General features: G+C 40.2%; 1 protein-coding gene across 2 annotated transcripts in view; it reads left to right on the forward strand.

Moving 5' to 3' along the window:
* Positions 1–21,845, forward strand: part of PPP1CB (protein phosphatase 1 catalytic subunit beta) — a 54,521-nt gene that overhangs the window by 13,847 nt on the left and 18,829 nt on the right. For both annotated transcript variants that reach the window (XM_062209188.1, XM_062209187.1), the window contains 4 exons: positions 13,011–13,142; positions 15,180–15,410; positions 19,109–19,213; positions 21,093–21,164. In XM_062209188.1, coding sequence (XP_062065172.1) covers positions 13,011–13,142; positions 15,180–15,410; positions 19,109–19,213; positions 21,093–21,164 — 540 coding nt within the window. The remainder of the gene's footprint in view (positions 1–13,010; positions 13,143–15,179; positions 15,411–19,108; positions 19,214–21,092; positions 21,165–21,845) is intronic.

The raw sequence follows: 21,845 nt of genomic DNA on the forward strand, positions 1-21,845 counted from the left end.
AAGTGTTTGGCCCCTGCCACCCATTTGGGAGACCAGGTGTGATTCTAGGCTGCTGCTGCTTCTTTTTTTTTCTTTTTTTTTGACAGGCAGAGTGGACAGTGAGAGAGAGACAGAGAGAAAGGTCTTCCTTTTGCCGTTGGTTCACCCTTTAATGGCCGCCGGCGGCTGGTGCGCTGCAGCCAGCGCACCGTGCTGATCCGAAGGCAGGAGCCAGGTGCTTCTCCTGGTCTCCCATGGGGTGCAGGGCCCAAGGACTTGGGCCATCCTCCACTGCACTCCCTGGCCACAGCAGAGAGCTGGCCTGGAAGAGGGGCAACCGGGACAGGATCGGTGCCCCGACCGGGACTAGAACCCGGTGTGCCGGCGCCGCAAGGCAGAGGATTAGCCTGTTGAGCCATGGTGCCAGCCGGTTGTAGGCTTCTGACTTCAGCCTGGCCCAGGGCTGGCTGTTGTGACCTTTGGGGGAATGAACCAATGAATGGAAGCTCGCTCTCTCGCTCGCGCGTGCTCTCTCTCTCTCTCTCTTGCTCTGCCTTTGAAATAAATAGATATTAAGCCAAAACAAAAAATTATCACTGCTAAGCCAGTAAACTGTTGTGTGGTAAGGCAAGTCAGGATATTCGGTGCTATTATTGATAAGTGTTCACAAAACTGTCAGTGTTTGTGAGAGCAAAGTTCACTGATACATGATAGATTAAAGTTCAGTAATACATGATAAATTAATAAACTTTCCCTCAGAATAACTGCACCATAGACTTCAAACACCTTACACTTTTTTACAGCCTTTGTAGAATTGTCCAACTAATTTTTTTCTGCTCTTGCGTGTTTACTGTAATCAGACATAACATGTCTTAGCAGGTTTCCTATCAGGTTCTATTAAGTTAGTTTCTCTCAGCTACTTTGAAAATATTCTTGCCTTTAGTTGTTCCTCGCAGGCTATTCATAGAGCCTGGCTTTCTAGTCACCTCAGATTTAGGATTGACAACTTACAAGTATTGATTGATGACATCGGCCAACTAAGCAGAAGCCAAGAAAAGGCACTCAAGGGGCTGGCGCCATGGCACAGTGGGTTAACACCCTGGCCTGAAGCGCTGACATCCCATATGGGCACTGGTTCGAGTCTCGGCTGCTCTACTTCCAATCCAGCTTTCTGCTGTGGCCTGGGAAAACAGAAGATGGCCTATGTCCACCCACATGGGAGACCCGGAAGAAGCTCCTGGCTCCTGGCTTCAGATCGGTGCAGCTCCGGCCATTGTGGCCATCTAGGGAGTGAACCAGTGGATGGAAGACCTCTCTCTGTAACTTGTCGTTCAAATAAAATTAAAAAAAAAAAAAAAGAAAGAAAGAAAGAAAAGGCACTCAAAATCATTTCTTATTTTTTGTCTGTTGATATTGCTCCCAGTGTCCTTGACTGTTTAAGCACTGTTCTTTAAGAAAGCCTGATGGTCTTTTTAAAAGTTTATTTACTAGTGGTTTAACACCCACAGTAAAGTGACTGACCTCGCTTGGGTAACAAATAAGCTAGTTGGAAACTTCTTTAGTTGCAGACTCTTTTTTGTGTGTGAAGGGTTCTGTGATGAGATATATACTGGTTTTGTTTTTTTTTTTTCCCCCAGAATTTTTTTACTGTTGCTTTTCTGTGAATTGGGAATATTAGGATAACTACTTAGACTGGTAATAACATAAATTCTGTTGTTTTGGCATGCTATGATGTCATTACGTAATAAATACAATGCCAAGCCACCTGATTAATAAGAAGATAATCCACACAGTATAATGTCTTCGAAGTACAACATTCAGAGCCTACTTTTCTTTCATATGATGAGTATGCACTGATAATAAAAGTAAAATAAAAAAATCGCAGTACAGCGATAACATACTGTTCAAGATGCTGTGACAGGGGCCAGCACAGTGGTGTAGCAGGTAAAGCCACTGCCTGCAACACCAACATCCCATGTAGGTACCAATTTGAGTCCCAGATGCTCTACCTCCAATCCATCTCTCTGCAGAAGATGACCCAAGTGCATGGGCCCCTCCAACCAGGTCGGAGACCTGGAAGAAGCTCCCGGCTTCTGGCTTTGGCTTGGCTCAGCCCTGGACATTATAGCCATTTTTGGGAATGAACCAGTGGGTGGAAGACCTCTCTCTCTGCTTCTGCCTCTCCCACTTTGTAACTCTGATTTTTTCAAATAAGTAAATAATATTTTTAAAAGATGCTGTGATGTAATTGTAATATGAAGCAGTGAGAGTACCAAACCTGGTGTCTCATATCTGTGAAACTCTGCTATTGTAGTGTGAACCATGATGATATGTGAACAAATGAGAGCAGTTGTATTTTAGTAAAACTTTATGGATACTAAAATTTGAATTCCAAGCAGTTTCTGTTTGTCACAAAGTATTGTTCTTATTTCCTATTGTTTTCCCACAGTCATTGAAAGAAATGTAGAAATCATTCTTAGGTCACAAGCCATGCAAATGCTGGTCTTAGACCAGATTTGACCTGCAGACCTTAGTTTGCTGAAATGAGGTGTAATTTTTCCACCTTTCTGAAGTAAACATGGTTGTGTAGAATGATAATCTTACTAGAAGTAAGAAAACCTTGGGGCTCCTACCAAAATTGTGTAAGTCAGGTAAAATAATGGGATTTAAGCCCATGGTTATAATCCTTGCCAAGGTATTCTTCAAAATTCTTTATGTAATCACCTACGTTTCTAGTGTGTACCCAGTAATCACATATGTGCTTTTTTTCTTCCCATATGGGCTGCTGGCGCCACAGGCAGAGGATTAACTTACTATACTCCAGCACTGGCCCCGAAAGATAAACTCTTAAAGCTTCCAGAGGAAAGAGGTTATTACTGTCAGGGAACAGTAGGAATAATGGTTATCTGTCACCTGAAACCACAGAAGCCAGAACCTATAAAGCCCGGGAAGAAAGAGGAAAAAAAAGACACATACACACACAAATTTTAAATCCAGTGAGCATATTCTTCAAAAGTAAAGCCAAATTAAAACTGAGAAAATTTATTGCTAATAGATGGGCACTAGAAAATACTAAAGGAAGTTATTCATGTTGAAAGAAAATGATGCCAGATAAAAGCAGAGAACTGCAGAAAGAAATGGTAAATGTGAGTAAATATCAGTTAATTCTGTTTAAAATAGGGGGTGGAATTTTGGTGCAGCTACTTAAGTTCCTGCTTGTGCCACCAGCACTTCCCATATCAAAGTGCCAGGTTCAAGTCTTGGCTACTCCACTTCTGATCCAGCTTCCTGTGGCATCCTGCAGAGGCAACAGATGATTTTTCAAGTTGCTGGGTTCCTGCCATGAACATGGGAGACCCAAATGGAGTTCTTGCCTCCTGGCTTCACCCTGGCTCAGCCCCAAATAAGGCAGGGATTTGAGGAGTGAACTAGCAAATGGAAGATTTCTGTCTTTCTTTCAAATAAAAGAAAAATAATTTTGGCCTATGGGGTTTAAAATGTGTGGCAACAGTGTATGCAGTGGTAGAACAAAAGGCTGGAGAGTAGTAATAAGTCAAAAGAACATTTGCAGTCTCTAGAATTATTACTAAGTGAAAAAATAAAAGAATAAAGCTAAGATAGGAGAAAATGGAAGAATAATAAAAACTGATTACTCAAAAATGGAAGAAAAGAGAAATAAAGATTAGGGAAACAAGTGACAGAATGATAGACTTGCAGTCAACCTGGTTAGTAATTAAAGTAAATGCAAAAAGATCAAACACTGAAATTACACAAAGCTCAGAGGACCTAACCGTATAACATTTGCAAGGAACTTGTTTTAAGTTTGAAGACATAGAGAAGTAAAACAAGGAAGAATGAATCAGGCCCCATCAAGCAAGTGAAACTTGAGTTGACTGTATTTATGTTGGGAAAAGCTGTAAGGCAGGAAGTATCACTAGAGATAAAGAAAGGCATTATATAATGCCAAGAGGACAAATTCAACAGGAAGGTATGTAACTGCCTGGAACTCTGTCACCTATGTGGAGGACCTGGATGAAGTTCCTGGCTCCTGGCTTCTATCAGCCAGACCTGACTGTTGCAGCCATTTGGGTAGTAAACCAGCAGATGGAACATCTCTCTCCCTCTGTCACTCTGCCTTTCAAATAAATTATCTTTAAAATATATGGAACATTTATAAAAATATACTATATGCTACCATAAAGCAAACTTCAGTACATTTGGAAGAAAGGAAATCAGATTTATTGACTTCAGTGGTAATAAACTAGAAGTTGAAAACAGAACTGGAAATCCTCAGTTGGAAATTAATCATCATTTATTTTAGATCTTTTATGAACCAAAGAAGAACTAGCAACAAAAATTATAAAGTATTTTCAACTGAAGGATAATGAAAATACATGTAAAAACGTGCAATTGCAGCTAAAAACAGTGCTTAGAGTGTTTAGCTTTATATGTCTTTAGAAAAAAAAAAAAAAATGGGGCCGGTGCCGTGGCTCACTTGGCTAATCCTCCGCCTGCGGCGCCAGCACCCCAGGTTCTAGTCCTGGTTGGGGCACCAGGTACTAGCCCTGGTTGCTCCTCTTCCAGTCCAGCTCTCTGCTGTGGCCCAGGAAGGCAGTGGAGAATGGCCCAAGTGCTTGGGCCCTGTGCCTGCATGGGAGACCAGGAGGAGGAATGTGGCTCCTGGCTTCAGATCCCCGTAGCTCCGGCCGTAGTGGCCATTTGGGGGGTGAACCAACAGACCAACACTGAACTTTAAGCTCTGTTTTGAAACAATAGAATATTAAAGTACAAAAATCAAATAAAGAGCAGATGTGCATGGATTTTAAAATTTTGGCACCAAAATAAATTTACCTTTTAATTCCATTTCCATGAACTTTTTGAAGTACTCACATGGTTTTTTAAATGAAATCATGAAAGGTTAATAATTGGTAAACCTCTAGAAAAACTGATAATGTAAACAATAGAAAATAAATTACCAATATCAGGAAGGATAAAGTAGACAAGAGATGGGACAAATAAATGTAATGCATAATCCCAGGTTGACCTTTTTTTTTTTTTTTTAAGATTTATTTTATTTATTCAAAAGACAGAGTTACAGAGAGAGGTAGAGACAGAGAGGTCTTCCATCCGCTGGTTTACTCCCCAGATGGCCACAGCAGCCAAGGCTGGGCTAGACTGAAGCCAGGAGCCAGGAGCTTCTTCTGGGTCTCCCACGTGAATGCATGGGCCCAAGGACTTGGGCCATCCTCTGCTGCTTTCCGAGGCCATAGCAGAGAGCTGGATCAGAAAAGGAGCAGCCGGAACTCGAACTGGCGCCCATATAGGATGCTGGCGCTTCAGGCCAGAGCTTTAACCCACTGCGCCACAGCACTGGCCCCCCAGGTTGACTTTTGTACTAGAGAGAAAGACGGTGCTACAGAGGATATAATTGGGACAGTTAATGAAATTGTTATGTGTTCTTAATCTCTCTCTTTTTTTTTTTTTTTTTAAGATTTTTGTTTGTTTGTTTGTTTGAAAGGCAGAGTTAACAACAGAGAGGCCTTCTGTCTGCTGGTTCACTCTCCAAATGGCCACAATAACCACAGCTGGCCTGGCTGAAGCCAGGAGCCAGGAGCTTCTTCCAGGTCTCCCACATGGGTACAGGTGCCAAAGCAAATGGGACATCTTCTGCTGCTAAGTTGCATTAGCAGGGAGTTGGATTGGAAGTAGAGTAGCTGGGACACATACCAACGCCCATTTGGGATGCGGGCGCTGCAGGCCAGGGCTTTGACCTGCTGGGCCACAGTGCCAGACCTTGCAGTGTGTTCTTTAGAGATTTGTGTCAATGTTACATTCCCTGAATCTGAGAACTTGTGCTGTGGCTGTATAAGAGAATATTTTTAGGAAACATGTACTGGTTTACTGAGGGCCTGATGTGTGCAGTCTACTCTCAGATGGTTCAGAGGGAGAAAAATGTACATTTATAAAGGATAATAAGCTTCATCCAGGTCTTCCACATGGTTACAGAGGTCCAAGCACTTGGGCCATCTTCTGCTGCTTTCCCAGGTGAATTAGCAGGGAGCTGGATCAGAAGTAGAGCAGGTGGGACATGAACCATCACCCATATGGGATGCTGATGTTGAGGCTTAATCTGTTAAGCCATAGCATTGGCCTAAGTTGATAATTTTGTGTGGCCTGAGAATGATGTTGTAAGTATCTAAATGGCCCTTGGCAGAAAAAAGGTTCCCCACTCCTGATTTAAACTAATCCCCAAAAAGTAGAAGAAAACTCAAATAGTCACATTCATTAATTGAGTTTGTATTGAAATACTCATCAAAAAGAAAATTCCAGGCCCAGATGAGTCTCTGGTTATCTTAAATATTTAAAAACAAATGCCAGTTTTATACAGTCCGCTACAGAAAACAGAAATAGAACACTTCTCAGCTTGCCAACATAACCTGTATACCAAAATCTGACTAATAAATAACAAGGAAAGGAAGTTACTGACCATTATCTCTCATGAATACAGCCAAAAAAATCTTGATGATAATTCTAGTAAGTGTATTGGTACTGTAACCTGTAAGAAAGATAGTCAAAAAGTGGTGGGGTTTATTCTCAGAATCTAAGATTAGCTCAGAAATCAATCAAGTTAAATGACATTAGCAGACTAAAAGGGAAGAAAATCATGATTATCTCAGTAGATGAGAAAAGATACTGGGTAAATTTTGGTATCCCCTTTGTGATAAAAGTTCTTAGTAAACTAGTCATAGGAGGTAATTTTCCTCAATATGCCGAGATGAACACAGCTAGTATCTGTCGTACTTAGTTCTAAAATATTGAATGCCTTACCCTCCAATTCAGGAACAAGACAGGTGAAGCCACTAGTGCCACAGCTACTTAGCATTGTCCTGGATGTCCTCACCAATTCAGTGAGGGGAAAAAAAAAAAATAAAAGCTAAAAATATTGGAAAAGAAGTAGAGCTGTTTTCATGGGTAAAACAGTTGTATAGTTGGAAAATGTAAAGGAATCTACAAAATATTAGAGAAGGTTACAAAATCAGTATTTGCAAACCAATTGTATATAAAACATTTTTTCTTATTTTCATTTTTTAAAAAAAATTATTGGAAAGGCAGTGTTATAGAGAGGCAGAGAGAGAGAGAGAGGTCTTTCATTCACTGGTTCATTCCCCAAATGGCCGCAACGGCCAGAGCTGGGCCAATCTGAAGCCAGGAGCCAGGAGCTTCCAGTGGATCTCCCACACTGGTACAGGTGCTCAAGGACTTGGGCCATCTTCCACTGCTTTCGCAGGCCACAGCAGAGAGCTGAATCGCAAGTGGAGCGGCCAGGCCTCAAACCGGTGCCTATATGGGATGCTGACACTGCAGGTGGGGGCCTTACCTGCTATGCCACAGCACTGGTCCCATTATTCTCATTTTATTTGAAAGAAACCTTCCATTTGCTGGTTCCCCATGTGGGTGTCCTGATCCCAAGTACCTGAACCGTCATCTACTTCTTTCCAGGAAGCACATTAAGAGAAAGCTGGATGAGAAGTAGAGGAGCCAGAGCTTGAACCAGGCACTCTGGTATGGGATGCAGGTATCCCAGATGGCAACTTAACTGCTGTACCAAATGCCTGCGCCAAATTATATTTCTGTATATTAACATCACACAATTGGAAATGAAATAGGAAAGCATAGGTTTATGATAGCAACCCCAAAATCAATTTGAAAAATGTTTAAGACATCCACACTGAAAACTACAATACATTGCTGAGGGAAATGACAAATAAAAGGAGAAATCACGATAGATTTGAAGACTTAAAATTGTTAAAATGTCAGTTCTTCTCATACTTATTTTTCTCCAATTAAAACCCCTACAAGGCGGGACAAGTGTTTTTGTGCAACTGTTAAGTGCTGCTTGAGACACACCTGCAGGAAACCCTGGAGGGCTGGCGCTGTGGCGTAGCAAGTAAAGCTGCTTCCTGCAGTGCCGGTATCCTATATGGGCGCCAGTTCAAGTCCTGGCTGCTCCAATTCCAATCCAGCTCTCTGCTATGGCCTGGGAAAGCAGTAGAAGATGGCCCAAGTCCTTGGGCTCCTGCACCTGCATGGGAGACCTGAAAGAAGCTCCTGGCTTCAGATCGGCACAGCTCCGGCCTTTGCAGCCAATTGGGGAGTGAACCAGTGATGGAAGACCTCTCTCTGTATCTCTCTATCTCAATTTCTTTCTGTCTCTCCTTCTCTCTGTGTAACTCTGACTTTCAAATAAATTAATAAAAGATTTATTTATTTATTTATTTGAAAGTCAGAGTTACACAGAGAGAAGAGAGGCAGAGGGCGGGGATCTTCCATCCGATGATTCACTCCCCAGATGGCTGCAAGGGCTGGAGCTGCGCCGATCTAAAGCAGGTGCAGGGGCCCAAGGACTTGGGCCATCTTCTACTGCTTTCCCAGGCCATAGCAGAGAGCTGGATCGGAAGTGGAGCAGCCAGGACTTGAACCAGTACTCGTATGGGATGCCGGTGCTTCAGGCCAGGGTGTTAACGCACTGCGCCACAGCACTGGCCCCAACAAATAAATCTTTAAAAAAAAAAAAAAAGAAACATGGCCGGCACCGCGGCTCACTAGGCTAATCCTCCGCCTTGCGGCGCCAGCACACCGGGTTCTAGTCCCGGTCGGGGCACCGATCCTGTCCCGGTTGCCCCTCTTCCAGGCCAGCTCTCTGCTGTGGCCAGGGAGTGCAGTGGAGGATGGCCCAAGTGCTTGGGCCCTGCACCCCATGGGAGACCAGGATAAGCACCTGGCTCCTGCCATCGGATCAGCGCGGTGCGCCAGCCGCAGCGTGCTACCGCGGTGGCCATTGGAGGGTGAACCAACGGCAAAGGAAGACCTTTCTCTCTGTCTCTCTCTCACTGTCCACTCTGCCTGTTAAAAATTAAAAAAAAAACAAAAACAAAAACAAAAACAAAAAAAAACATTGGAGTGTCTGGGTTCCAGTGCTGGGCTCCATTTCTGATTCCAGCTGCCTGCATCTAGGGTGCAGCAGGTGATGACTCAGTACCTGGGTCCCTGCCACCCACATAAGAGACCTGAATTGAGTTCCTGGCTTTGGCTGGCCCGGCCTCAATTTATTTATTTATTTTTTATTTATTTATTTTTTTTTGCAGGCAGAGTTAGAGAGAGAGAAAGGTTTCCTTCTGCTGGTTCACCCCCCAAATGGCTGCTATGGCCGGCACGCTGTGCCGATCCAAAGCCAGGAGCCAGGTGCTTCCTCCTGGTTCCCATGCGGGTGCAGGGCTCAAGCACTTGGGCCATCCTCCACTGCCCTCCCGGGCCACAGCAGAGAGCTGGATTGGAAGAGGAGCAACTGGGACTAGAACTTGCAGTACCGGCACCGCAGGCAGAGGATTAGCCTAGTGAGCTGCAGCACTGTCCCCATCCTCAATTGTTACAGACATTTGAGGAATGAACAGCTGATAGAAGAGGTATCTTTTTGCTTTGCAAATAAAATGAAATTTTAAAAAATATAACCAAAGAAAGAAAAGATTGATTAAATTTAATTGAGGTTGTTTTGTGTTTAAATTCATTAAATAGCTATCTGTTCATCACAAGACAGCATTAAGAGACAGAAAAAAGATAATCTAGTGTTCAAAAATGGACAGACAGTTCAAAATGAGCTTTTCGGTAAAAGGATAGCCAGGTGGTTTGTTAAGCAGATGAAAAGGCAGGCATTTAACATAGTGAATAGGATGCCCATATCCACATCCAAGTACCCGTTTCAAGTCATGATTTCGATTCAATTCCTGGCTCCCAGCTTCTGCCTGGCCCAGTCTTGGGCATTGGGTATGTGAGGAGTGAACCAGGGTATGGGAGCTCTCTTTCTGTCTCTCTTCCTCAAATTTACAAGCAAATCAGAACACAAAAAGTTCATGGAAAATAGAGTTAAAAGATAAGTTTATTTTTATGCAGAAAAATTCGAAATCCATATATGATTTTTTTCATAGTACTCATTTTCCACAAGCTTCTTGGGATTTGTGTGTGTGTATGTATACACTTTTTCTATTTATCTGAAATTCAAAAGCAAGGAAAATTAATTGATAGTGAAGGAAATAAGAATAGTAACCTTGGGTAGAATGTTATTGGTTAGTTTACACAGGAGTCTTCGGGGTTGCCGGAAGCCTTCTGTATCTTCATCTGAATGGTAGTATTTTATATAAGAAGGATTCTTGGAAATCTGGGAGTTCATAGGGAGCAAGTCTTTGAATTAGAGGATAGCTGGAATTGTCCTGGGTATCTGTTTATCCTCCCAAACATGTGGCTCAGTCACTTCTAAGTTTTGGTCACTTGGCAGAGGCTTACTCTTTGGCAAAATTTATAGCTTCTCTAACTGCATTTTTTATCAACTTATGATGTGATAATTATGAAATGTATATTTGTGTCCCACCAACAAAGTAAAAACCACTTCCAGTTATAATTGTAAGAATCTATTGATTACAAGATATTTTACAACTTCAGAGATACTAATTGGAAAATAATGCATCTTAGAATCAGGGAAATGTAAGATGTTTTTTGTGGTATGATTTTGGTTTTTGGTAAATTTTTAGTTTCTCTGGATTGGCATTACTGATAAGTTGAAACATTTTTATAGCAATTTAAGAATGTTAGAGTTACTTGGGAATTATGTAGACACATAATTTACAGAGAAAATAAATATGTGGTAAAAGATTCACTGCTGTAATTTAGACACTTTGAATTGGCACATTAAAGTGACCCATACCTGTCTTTGGCTTCATAATGATTGGATTAAGTTATATCCAAATTTTGGTGACCCACCCAGGTTTTATTACTATCAAATCACAACATAAATTGTGAAAATTTTTTATAAGGGCCAAATGGATGAGCTGTTTCTCTGCCTTTCAAATAAAATTTTTTAAATTAATTAATTTATTTAAAAAAGCAGTGATTGCCTGCACATTAGGTTGTAGGGGATGGAGGAAATATCCTCCATCTGCTGGTTCTTTCCCCAAATGGCCACGATGGCTGGGTGTGTTCCAGGCTGAGGCCTGGAGCCCAGAACTCTGTCTGGGTCTCATGTGGGCAGCAAGGGTCCCAGTACTTGGACCATCTTCCACTGCCTTCCCAAACACATTAGCAGGGAGCTGGATGAGAAGTAGAGCAGTCAGGACTTGAACCAATGCTCCAATATGGGATGCCAGTGTTGCAGGTGGCAGCGTAGTTCACTAAGCCACAATGCTGACCCCTTTCAAATAAATTTGTCTTTAGAAAAAAACCTGTGTCAAGATTAAGAATTGTTCCTCAATCTAAGTGAGTAGTCTAGATACTTAATTGAAGGTTCAAGACTGATACCCTTTTTGGTATTAGAAAAACCCAGATGTGCATCAGAAGTGGATAATTAGTGTTTGAGAGCTATGTTAAGTTCCCATAATAGTGGTTTTGCTGATCATTGTTTTGAATTTCAGGGATAGTTTTATTAACTGGCATGTTTGGTAACACATATTTGAATGTTGTTTCTGTTTCTTCTTTCATCTCCTGTGGCTTTTTTTTCTCTTATAAGCCTTTCTTGTTGACCTTACAAAATAATCTGTGATTTTTAGCAAGAAATGTGTGGACTTAGTTGTAAATGGGAAGTAGTAGGGGGGGTGTAGAAAGATAATCTGTGTTCTTTATTTAACTATCTTTTCAGTTAAACCTAATTGAGAGCTTACCAGTGTATTTAAAGATTAAAGGGAAAAAACAGTGAAGATAATGATGAATACAAGTTCAGTTCATTGGGCAAATCATGAACGCCCCTCTCCCCACTCACTGTCCTATTCCATCCCATCCCAGAAGTTACTGAATATCATATTTGTGAATTTTTATTGCTTGTTCATGTGAAAAATGCTTTATTCCATTTAAATAGCATTTAGATGTTTTCCAAAGATGCCTTATTATGAATATAGTAACATTTAATAAATATCTTCCACTTTTGAAATACTGTCAATCAGAAAATGGGGGTGGTAATTGCCAAAGTTCTTGAGACTGCTGATTTTTTTTTTTTTTGGCAGGCAGAGTTAGAGAGAAAGGTCTTCCTTTTCTGTTGGTTCACCCCTGAAATGGCCACCATGGCTGGCGCTGCACCGATCCAAAGCCAGGAGCCAGGTGCTTCCTCCTGGTTCCCATGCGGGTGCAGGGCCCAAGGACCTGGGCCATCCTCCACTGCCTTCCCAGGTCACAGCAGAGAGCTGGACTGGAAGAGGAGCAACCGAGACAGAACCAGCGCCCCAACCGGGACTAGAACCTGGAGTGCTGGTGCTGCAGGTGGTGGATTAGCCTAGTGAGCCATGGCGCCGGCCAAGACTGCTGATATTATTAAAGAAAGGTTTTTTTTGTTTTTGTTTTTGTTTTTAAGATTTATGTATTTACTTGAAAGGCAGAGTTACAGAGAGGCAGAGGCAGAGAGAAAGAGATCTTCCATCTGCTGGTTACTCCCCAAATGGTCCCAGGGGCCCAAGGACTTGGACCCCTTCCACTGCTTTCCCAGGCCATATCAGAGAGCTGGATCAGAAGTAGAGCAACCAAGCCTCATATGGGATGCTGGCACTGCAGGCGGCAGCTTTACCTGTTAAGCCACAGCGCCTACCCCTAAAGGAAGTTTTTAATTTCCCTTTCTTCATAGCTGTTGGTGTCATTAGAAATATTATACTGGCCTCCTACTTTGAAGATTTGTTTTGGTGGGATAGTAGGCCAGACCCTCAAGGGTGTTGTCCTTGGAACCTTTTAGGTCTCCAGGACTGTTGGACCAGTTGGCCATTGGAGAGCAAAGATGAGGACTGTATTTCATCGACAGCAGACTTGAGGAGCATCATCAAGAACCAGCAACAGTGGAGATAGAAGCCAGAAATCATTGGAATAACTTTAATGTTAGTTTAAGGACCCAACAGAATAATTTGATGCCTGTGTGACTCTTCTGCTTTAAAATGAGCTCTTTTTAAAGAATTACTGTTTTATGGGTAAGTTTAAGAAAACTGACTGGCGTATTTGTTGTTTTTCAGTACGAGGATGTCGTCCAGGAAAGATTGTGCAGATGACTGAAGCAGAAGTGCGGGGCCTTTGTATCAAGTCTCGGGAGATCTTCCTCAGCCAGCCTATTCTCTTGGAATTGGAAGCACCACTGAAAATTTGTGGTATGTAAATGGGTAAAGTTGGAAACAACTCTTCTGAGTCACAGTTTATATAAAAGAGATAGATATATTAAATAAAATTATAAACATTAAACTTCCATAAGAATGACATTTTGTTATATAAAACAAGTGTTTGCCACATATATAACTGATGAAAAGTTTGCTATACATAATATATGAGTTCTTAGAAATAAGTAAGAAAAAGATAATACATTACAAAATTAAGAAGTATTAGCTCTTAGAGGAAATTCAAGTGACCAGTAAATGTAAGGTCCTCATCCTCTCCGGGAATGGCTAAAAAGCAATTTAAAGTAAGTCCCCAACTTTATCAGATTACAGAAAAAAAAAAAAAACTAAGGATTAGTGTTTACTGTTGTCAAGGGTGTGGAGAAATAGCCATTCAAGTACACTGGCTAGAAAGCATAGATACAAGTTTTGGGGGTCAATATGGTAATATCTGTGGTCTTCTAACTTTGTTGTGATTGTTCAATTTATTTTGAATACTAGATTATTTCACAATTTCTATTTTTTTTTTTTAAATCATTTGATGTTGGCCAGAAGCAAAAGTTTGTAAGTTGAGTTGATAATCAGAAAAATTGTTGCATGGAAAGTAACATTTTTCTGTAGTTCACATGACAGGGGGAAATGATATAAATAATGTACCATGCTGGCTTTTGATTTGATAATTAGGTGTTCTTCAGTTATTAGTGTTTATAGATAGCTTTTGGACTTACCATCAACTTTCACTCAAAGTCTTCTGCATGATTCTCAGTGATCTGTATTCATACCATGTAATCTGCAGATGCTCAGTGTATTCTTTAAATATTTCCCATTTCCTTTTATTCATGTGGCTTATTAAATCATTTGCTTGGTACTCCTTTGTACTGCACTGGGCAAATAATAGAGATATTAGCTGAGGCAAATATTTGTTGAATATTAACTTCAAGAGATAGTAGTTTAGAATTTTTAGAAATGACCGATCCTTTCTAAGAATTTAAATGATGCCAATGTAAATTGATAATTTTGTATGGCCTGTGAATGATGTTATAAATACCCAAGTGACCCTTGGCAGAAAAAAGGCTCCCCACCCCTGCTGTAGAGTATCAGTTTATTACCCTCATGATCTTGTGGCTGACCAGGAGCCAGGGCCAAGTGCCACTGCCCAACATGTCAAGAGAGTATCAGACCATGTATCACTATCAGGAAAAGATGAAAATTAAAGTGTGATTTCTACTGAATATATATCATTTTCATGAAGAATCATAGATTGAACTGTCATAAGTAGTGCCTGTGGTACTTTTCTTTAGAATTTTTAATATGAAAATAACTTCAAGATAATAGTTACTTATAGTACATATTTCTAAATTCTTGCCATTTTTCCTGTATTTGTTAACAAATTGCCCTAAGCCACTAAAATGCTAAGAGTACCTGTGTAATCTATTATTTTTATTATTCTTGCTAAGTATAATTATATTATTATATGATTGTTTTATTATTTATATTATTATCATATTAACAAATTATCCCTAAAACTGGCTTACAGCAACATTAGTTTACCATCTCAAGTTTGAGGGTCAGGAATTCAGGCACAGCTTATCTGGGTCCTCTAGTTCTGGGGCTGTCACACTTTGTCTAGTCAAAGTGTGATCTGGGGCTGCAGTCATCTATCTGAAGGCTCAGCTGTGGAGGATTCAGTTCCTCATGCCCTGAATGGACTGAGAACCTCTTCAAAATGAGTACTGGCCAGAGGCCACCTTCATTTCTTTGCGGGTAAAGCTATTGGCTTTAGCAGTGAGCACTGAAGATGTGAGAGTGCCAGCAAGACAGAAGTCACAGTCTTTTAACCTTATCTTGGAAGTGACAGCCCATCTGACTTTTGCTACATCGTGTTAGTAACAAGTCGCTAGGTGTAACCCTCACTCCAGGGGAGGGGATTGCGTAAGGTCCTGAACACTGGCAACTGCTTACAGTGACAGCCAGTTTTAATAGAAGCTGTTTAGTAATCAATTTTTCTAAAACTGACTTTTTCTTTTTTTTTAGGAGATATTCATGGACAGTATACAGATTTACTGAGATTATTTGAATATGGAGGTTTCCCACCAGAAGCCAACTATCTTTTCTTAGGAGATTATGTGGATAGAGGAAAACAGTCTTTGGAAACCATTTGTTTGCTATTGGCTTACAAAATCAAATATCCAGAGAACTTCTTTCTCTTAAGAGGAAACCATGAGTGTGCTAGCATCAATCGCATTTATGGATTCTATGATGAATGTAAGTGAAAATAAAAATTATTTAATTAATGAAAACATTTCATAATAATTTTCTGGTCAAAGGGGTTTTTCAATTCAGTATTTTGTTTTTGTTTTTGTTTTTTTTTTAAAGATTTATTTATTTGAAAGGCAGAGATCCAGAGAAAGAGAGAGAGAGGCAGAGACAGAAATCTTCCATCCACTGGTTCACTCCCCAGATAGCTACAACGTCCAGAGCTGGGCTGATGTGAAGCCAGGAGTTTTCCAGGTTCCCACATGGGTGGAGAGGCCCAAGTACATGGGCCATTCTCTGCTACAGCCAGGACTTAAACCAGCACCCATATGGGATGGTGGCAGCGGCTTTACTCACTACGCAACAGCATCAGCCCTGTTGTTGTGTCTTTTAAAAATATAATCTATGAGACATAGACCCAGGAAGAGGAATCTGCAACTGAAAAACGTTACTAATTAAATTGATTTCCTTGAGTGCTTCTTGGTCATGTTGTTTTAGACTGACAACAGCATCCTAGGCTGGAGAGCTCCTCTTTTAATTAGTTCTTCTACTAAAATATCAAGTGAAACAGAGGTCACTGTAAACAATGGCTTCTGGTTTTCCAGCATCAATTAGAGTTTTAATTCCCTGCATTCTTGTGATGTATCAGAAGCCCTTAATAATGATGTGTTGGGGGGCTGGCACTATGATGTAGAGTAGAGCCGCCACCTGCAGTGCCAGCATCCCATATGGGCGCCAGTTCGAGTCCCAGCTGCTCCACTTCCAAACCAGCTCTCTGTATTGCCTGGGAAAGCAGTAGAAGATAGCCCAACTCCTTGAGCCCCTGCACCCGTGTGGGAAGACCCAGAGGAAGCTCCTGGCTCCTGGCTTTGGATTGGTGCAGCTCTGGCCATTAAGGCCAATTGGAGAACCATTGAATGGAAGACCTCTCTCTTTCTCTCTGCCTCTCCTCTCTCTGTGTAACTCTGCCTTTCAAATAAATAAATAATAATGTGTTGGGGCTGGCGCTGTGCCATAGCAGGTAAAGCTGCCGCCTGCAATGCCTGCATGCCTTATGGGCACCAGTTCGAGTCCAGGCTGCTCCACTTCTGATCCAGTTCTCTGCTGTGGCCTGGGAAAGCAGTAGAAGATGGCCCAAATCGTTTGGCCCCTGCACCCGTGTGGGATACCCAGAAGAAGCTCCTGGCTCCTGGCTTCGCATCAGCGCAGCTGCAGCTGTCGTGGCCAATTGGGGAGTGAACCAGTGAATAGAAGACCTTTCTCTCTCTTTCCCTCTCTCCTCTCCCCCCCCCCCCCCGTGTAACTCTTTCAAATAAATAAATAAATCTTTAAAAAATAATAGTAATGATAATGTGTCATGAGAACTATTGAAAAGTTCTATGAAACTGTTTAAAAACTAGTTTATTATTAAAATTTTAATCTATGTGTACAAATCTAGAAATACTAGGATACTGAATATTTTGGGTTATCCATATTTCATTATATTTTATCAGTAGGAAAACACAGATTTACTATTGTATAATAGTGTTTCTTAGTGTTATTACTAAATTTCTAAATATACATTTGGTCTTGTGGCTTTGTTGGATTAAGTATGGAAGCAAATGTGTTAATTGACTAATTAACATTTAGAATCACTGTTATTTTGAAATTGAATTTATTTTTTACTCCTAAATTTGCCATTATAATCTTCTTTTGCTTTTTTCCATCCTTAAATATCAGAGTTCTTCTCAAATTTGTATCTCCTTAATTCATATAATGATTTGACAAAACTTTGAGAATGTGTTACGTATGCTAGTCACTCTTCTCACTAAACGCTGGGAATGCATCAGTATGTAAAACTTACCTGTTCTTTTAACACTTATACTCCAGTGGGAATGATTCTGTATCTGATTTTATATTGCATTTTTATTTCTGAAATGTAATAAATACAGTGTAAATTGCTTAAACCAGACCAGTAGCTCAGAGTGAGTGAGTTGGAATACAGTGTCCCTCAGTAATTCTGGGACACTAGTTCTAGAACCTCCAGGAAACATGCCAAAATCTGTAGATACTTAAGATCTTTGTATGTGGGATTTTTATATAACTTATGCACGTTCTCCTGTATACTTTAAGTCATCTCTAAATTACTTATCTCATATAATGTCAATGCTCTGTTACCAGTTACTACACTGTATTGTTTAGGGAATAATGACAATAACAGACATGGATTGTTTTTGTTTTTGTTTCCATTTGTGGTTGATTGAATCTGTGATTATGGAGCCCTCAGGAATGGATTCAGGGGACCAACGGTACATCATACTAAAGACTAAGGGGGGCTGGCATAGTGGCGGAGCAAGTAAAGCCACCACTTGTGATTGTGGCATCCCACAGGAGCACCAATTCAAGTCCCTGCTGCTCCACTTCTGATCTGTCTCCCTGCTAATGGCCTGGGAAAAGCAGTAGAAGATGGGCCATCATACCCATATAGGAGACCAGGAAGCTCCTGACTTCAGCCTGGCCCAGTCCCAGCTGTTGCAGCCATGCAGGGAATGAACTAGCAGATGCAATATCTCTGTCTTTTCTCTGTCTCTGTAACTCTAATTTTCAAATAAACAACTTTTTTTTTTTTCAAGATTTATTTATTTATTTGAAAGGCAGAGTTATAGAGGAAGAGTCAGATCTTCCATCCACTGGTTCACTCCCCAAATGGCTGCTACAACCAGAGGTGGGCCAGCCTGAAGTCAGGAACCAGGAGCTTCATCTATCTCTCCCATGTGGGTACAGGGTCCCAAAGACCTGGGCCACCCTCCATCCTCCATCCTCTGTCCTCCACTATTTTCCCATGTACATTAGCAGGGAGTTGGATTGGAAATGGAGCATCCAGGACTCCTAGCTGGTACCCATATGGGATAACAACACTGCACGTAATGGCTTTACCCACTATACCACAGCACCAGCCCCATAAATAAATCTTAGAAAGAAAAAAAAAAAAAAGAATAAAATAAGGTTCTGAATACTCTTGAGTATAGACATGACATTAAGTGAACTAATGTATGGGAGAGCAGCTTGTAAACAGAGCTTTGAGTTAAGAGACAGGCTATAGCATAGAAGCCTAGAGAATTAGTATTTGTATGTTTTTCCTTCTTCCTGGCTTAGGTGCAACTTGGCAAATTCAAGAGTAACTCTGTAAAGGTATAGCTGTTTATGCTAGGCTACAGAAAAATTACAGACTTCGTATCCTTATTTATACTTGTTCTAGTGCCAAATTGTAATTTGCTCAAAAGCGAAGACCAGTTGAGCACTTTGAAATTTTCTTTCTTGGCAGTGAGCTGTGGTTGCTCAAGGCATTAGAGTTAAAAAACAAAGTCTTCAGAGGGAAGCAACCCTTTTGCTTCTATTGGCTTATTTGGCTAGGTGTTAAACTCAAAGTGAGCTGCTAGCCTGTTAAACTATTTCAAAATTGCTATATTACACTGATCTTTAAAAGACAAAATTGTTTGATGTATTTGTTTCATAAAACACCTAGCACAGTCTTTGAAATTACTTGCAACTTTACTGAAGGTGCTGAATGTTTTTTATCTATTACTTTTTCTAAAGTATACAAATAACACATAAAAAATGAAGTGCTCAATAAGCATAAAGAAAATTAAAATCATAATGTGGATTTAAATAACCAATAAAAACAGTTTTATATTTTTAAAAATTCTGTCTGCTTGTTCTTTTTATAGGCAAACGAAGGTTTAATATTAAATTGTGGAAGACCTTCACTGATTGTTTTAACTGTCTGCCTATAGCTGCCATTGTGGATGAGAAGATCTTCTGTTGTCATGGAGGTAGACTAGTAAATTTTTAATGAATTTGCCTTACTACTATTCAGAAAAGATCTACAATAAGATGCTGTGGGGAAACAAAGCAGTGCTTGTATGAGAACTCACGTGATTAAAACTTTTACTATTATTAAAAATACTAAAATGAGAGGATCATTGTCTTCCTGCCTATAACAAAATCTTTCATCAGCATCCAGATGTGATTGATACATATCTTAACATTTGTCCAGAGTTGGCTTCATGCAATGTGTCTGCTTTATTCCTAAAAATAACTTTTCATACAATGGTAAGTTCTGTATGATTTGTGGGGAAAAAAAATGAAGACATAAGTTAGCAGTTGGCTAGATGCCTTGCAAATATGTATAGTATGTGATCTGATAATTTAATGAATTTAAAAATCTGCTAATAAAATAGATTTATGAAACAGAAACAGATATGACTAATAAGAGACTTGATTATGTTGGTACTTCTAGAGAAAATAATTATTGAAAAGTCCAAAAAAGGAGGACTGTTGGACAAATATTGATGGAGGCATGGGTTTTAGGGGAAAAACAGACTTTGGAGAGGTAAGAGGGACTTGAGACAGTCTTCGTTTGTTGTGCAGTTTTAGGAACATGCAAGGACTGACTGTCAAGTGGAATGGGATTATAGAGATATGAATACTGAGCAAAGGAAATTGATGAATGCTCTAATTGTTTTGGGTTATTAGAAATTAATTTAATGGAAATAACATAAGAAAATTAGTTTATCAACATACAGGAAGAATTCAAATGGAGAAACGTGGAAAGGTTAGATTCATTTACCTACATCTGAGCTAATAAGTGGCTCATTTTCTTTCTTTTTCTTTTTTTTTTTTTTTTTAAAGATTGATTTATTTATTTGCAAGAGTTACAGAGAGAGAAGAGGCAGAGAGAGGGAGAGGTATTCCATTCACTGGTTCACTCCCCAACTAGCTGCAAAGCTGGAGCTGCACAGATCTGAAGCCAGGAGCCTCCTCCGGGTCTCCCAGCCCGGGTGCAAGGGCCCAAGGACTTGGGCCATTTTCTACTGCTTTCCCAGGCCACAGCAGAGAGCTGGATCAGAAGTGGAGCAGCCGGGACTAGAACTGGCCTCCCATATGAGATGCCAGCCCTTCAGGCCAGGGCATTAACCTGCTGTGCCACAGCGCCGGCTCCTAGTGGCTCATTTTCTGACAACATAATTCACCATATAAATGTTTTTCAGTATATATTAAACACCAGAGGAATTATAGTTCTTATACAGTATAGCTAAGAATAGAAATACAGCTTTATGAAATAATATTTAGTTCTGTTCCTTGTGATGATAGTTGGATTACCTAACAAAAGGAAATAAAAGCTTACATTTTATGTACCACTTTAAAGATTGCAAAGTGTTTTTATGCGCTTTCTTCTTTATCTTTGTGGTCAAGAATTTGTACTTTGATGAAGGTAGTGAGCCAGTTGAAGTGGGATGTGAGAATGGCTTAGAGGCCCAACTGAAGCATTTTAACTTGGAAGTAAAAATTTTTAGATCAAGTGGTGAGAAATGACCGTAGCAGTGGGAAAGTTTGTAACTGGGCATGTTCCTATGAAGGGCAGGGAATGATTGGACAGAAAGATTGCTGTAGCTCCCATCTGTGGAAAATCTTCTGAAATGTAAGGGGATGTCATTTCCCTGGTTGGGAAAAATGGAGAGGGTGACATAATCATGATGCTGTATCGGGGAATTCATAAAAGTTCAATAGACTGATCTCTTAAGATGACATTAAAAAGACCACTTTTAAGGATTTTAATTTCATGTAGTGAATCTGTGTTGATTAAATACTTTTTTTATTGACTTGAAATTTTATGGACATGAAGACTAAGTCTCACCTATTTATTTCTAGGACTGTCACCAGACCTACAATCTATGGAGCAGATTCGGAGAATTATGAGGCCCACTGATGTCCCTGATACAGGTAAGTGTAGAGAGAAATTTAATTATTTTTATGTGTTAATGTATTTCAGCCTAATTATATTTAATGGAAATGAGATTAATTCATCTAATATATATAATAGAGCCCCTTGTGTAGAAAACCAACTAGCTATATTACTTTATTTGCAATACTGAAGTTCACTTTGTGCTAATTATCCCACAAAACCTGGAACTGTGAGGTTCTATGTACAACCATAATAGGGTTCTGTTAAACTTATTTTATCACAAAAAAAGATCTTGCTATTGATTCTCTTTACCTTCCTATTTTTTAATTCTTTTGTTCATATTGGCATGATTATATCTTTTTAAAAAACTGTTGGATTTGTCCAAACATTTTTAAAATTAAAATTATTCTTTGATTCTTAGCAAAGAATATAATTACCTTCTTTAAAATTATCAAGTAGTTCTCCATTATTTTCAGTATCTGTCTTTAGAGTTTTAGAGCTCTTAAGTTTCTAGAGATGTGGCTGATTTTATGAAATTCTGCAAAATATGTGAAAAAACGAAAATTGGCTATTTAGACAGTAAAACTGTCTCTTAAGTTGGCTAAGCAAGTCAAAACAATAGGCAGGGCCGGCGCCGCGGCTCACTGGGCTAATCGTCCGCCTGAGGCGCCGGCACACCGGGTTCTAGTCCCAGTTGGGGCGCCGGTTCTGTTCCGGAT

The sequence above is a fragment of the Lepus europaeus genome, chromosome 13, assembly GCF_033115175.1.
Source record: "Lepus europaeus isolate LE1 chromosome 13, mLepTim1.pri, whole genome shotgun sequence".
NCBI lineage: Eukaryota > Metazoa > Chordata > Mammalia > Lagomorpha > Leporidae > Lepus > Lepus europaeus.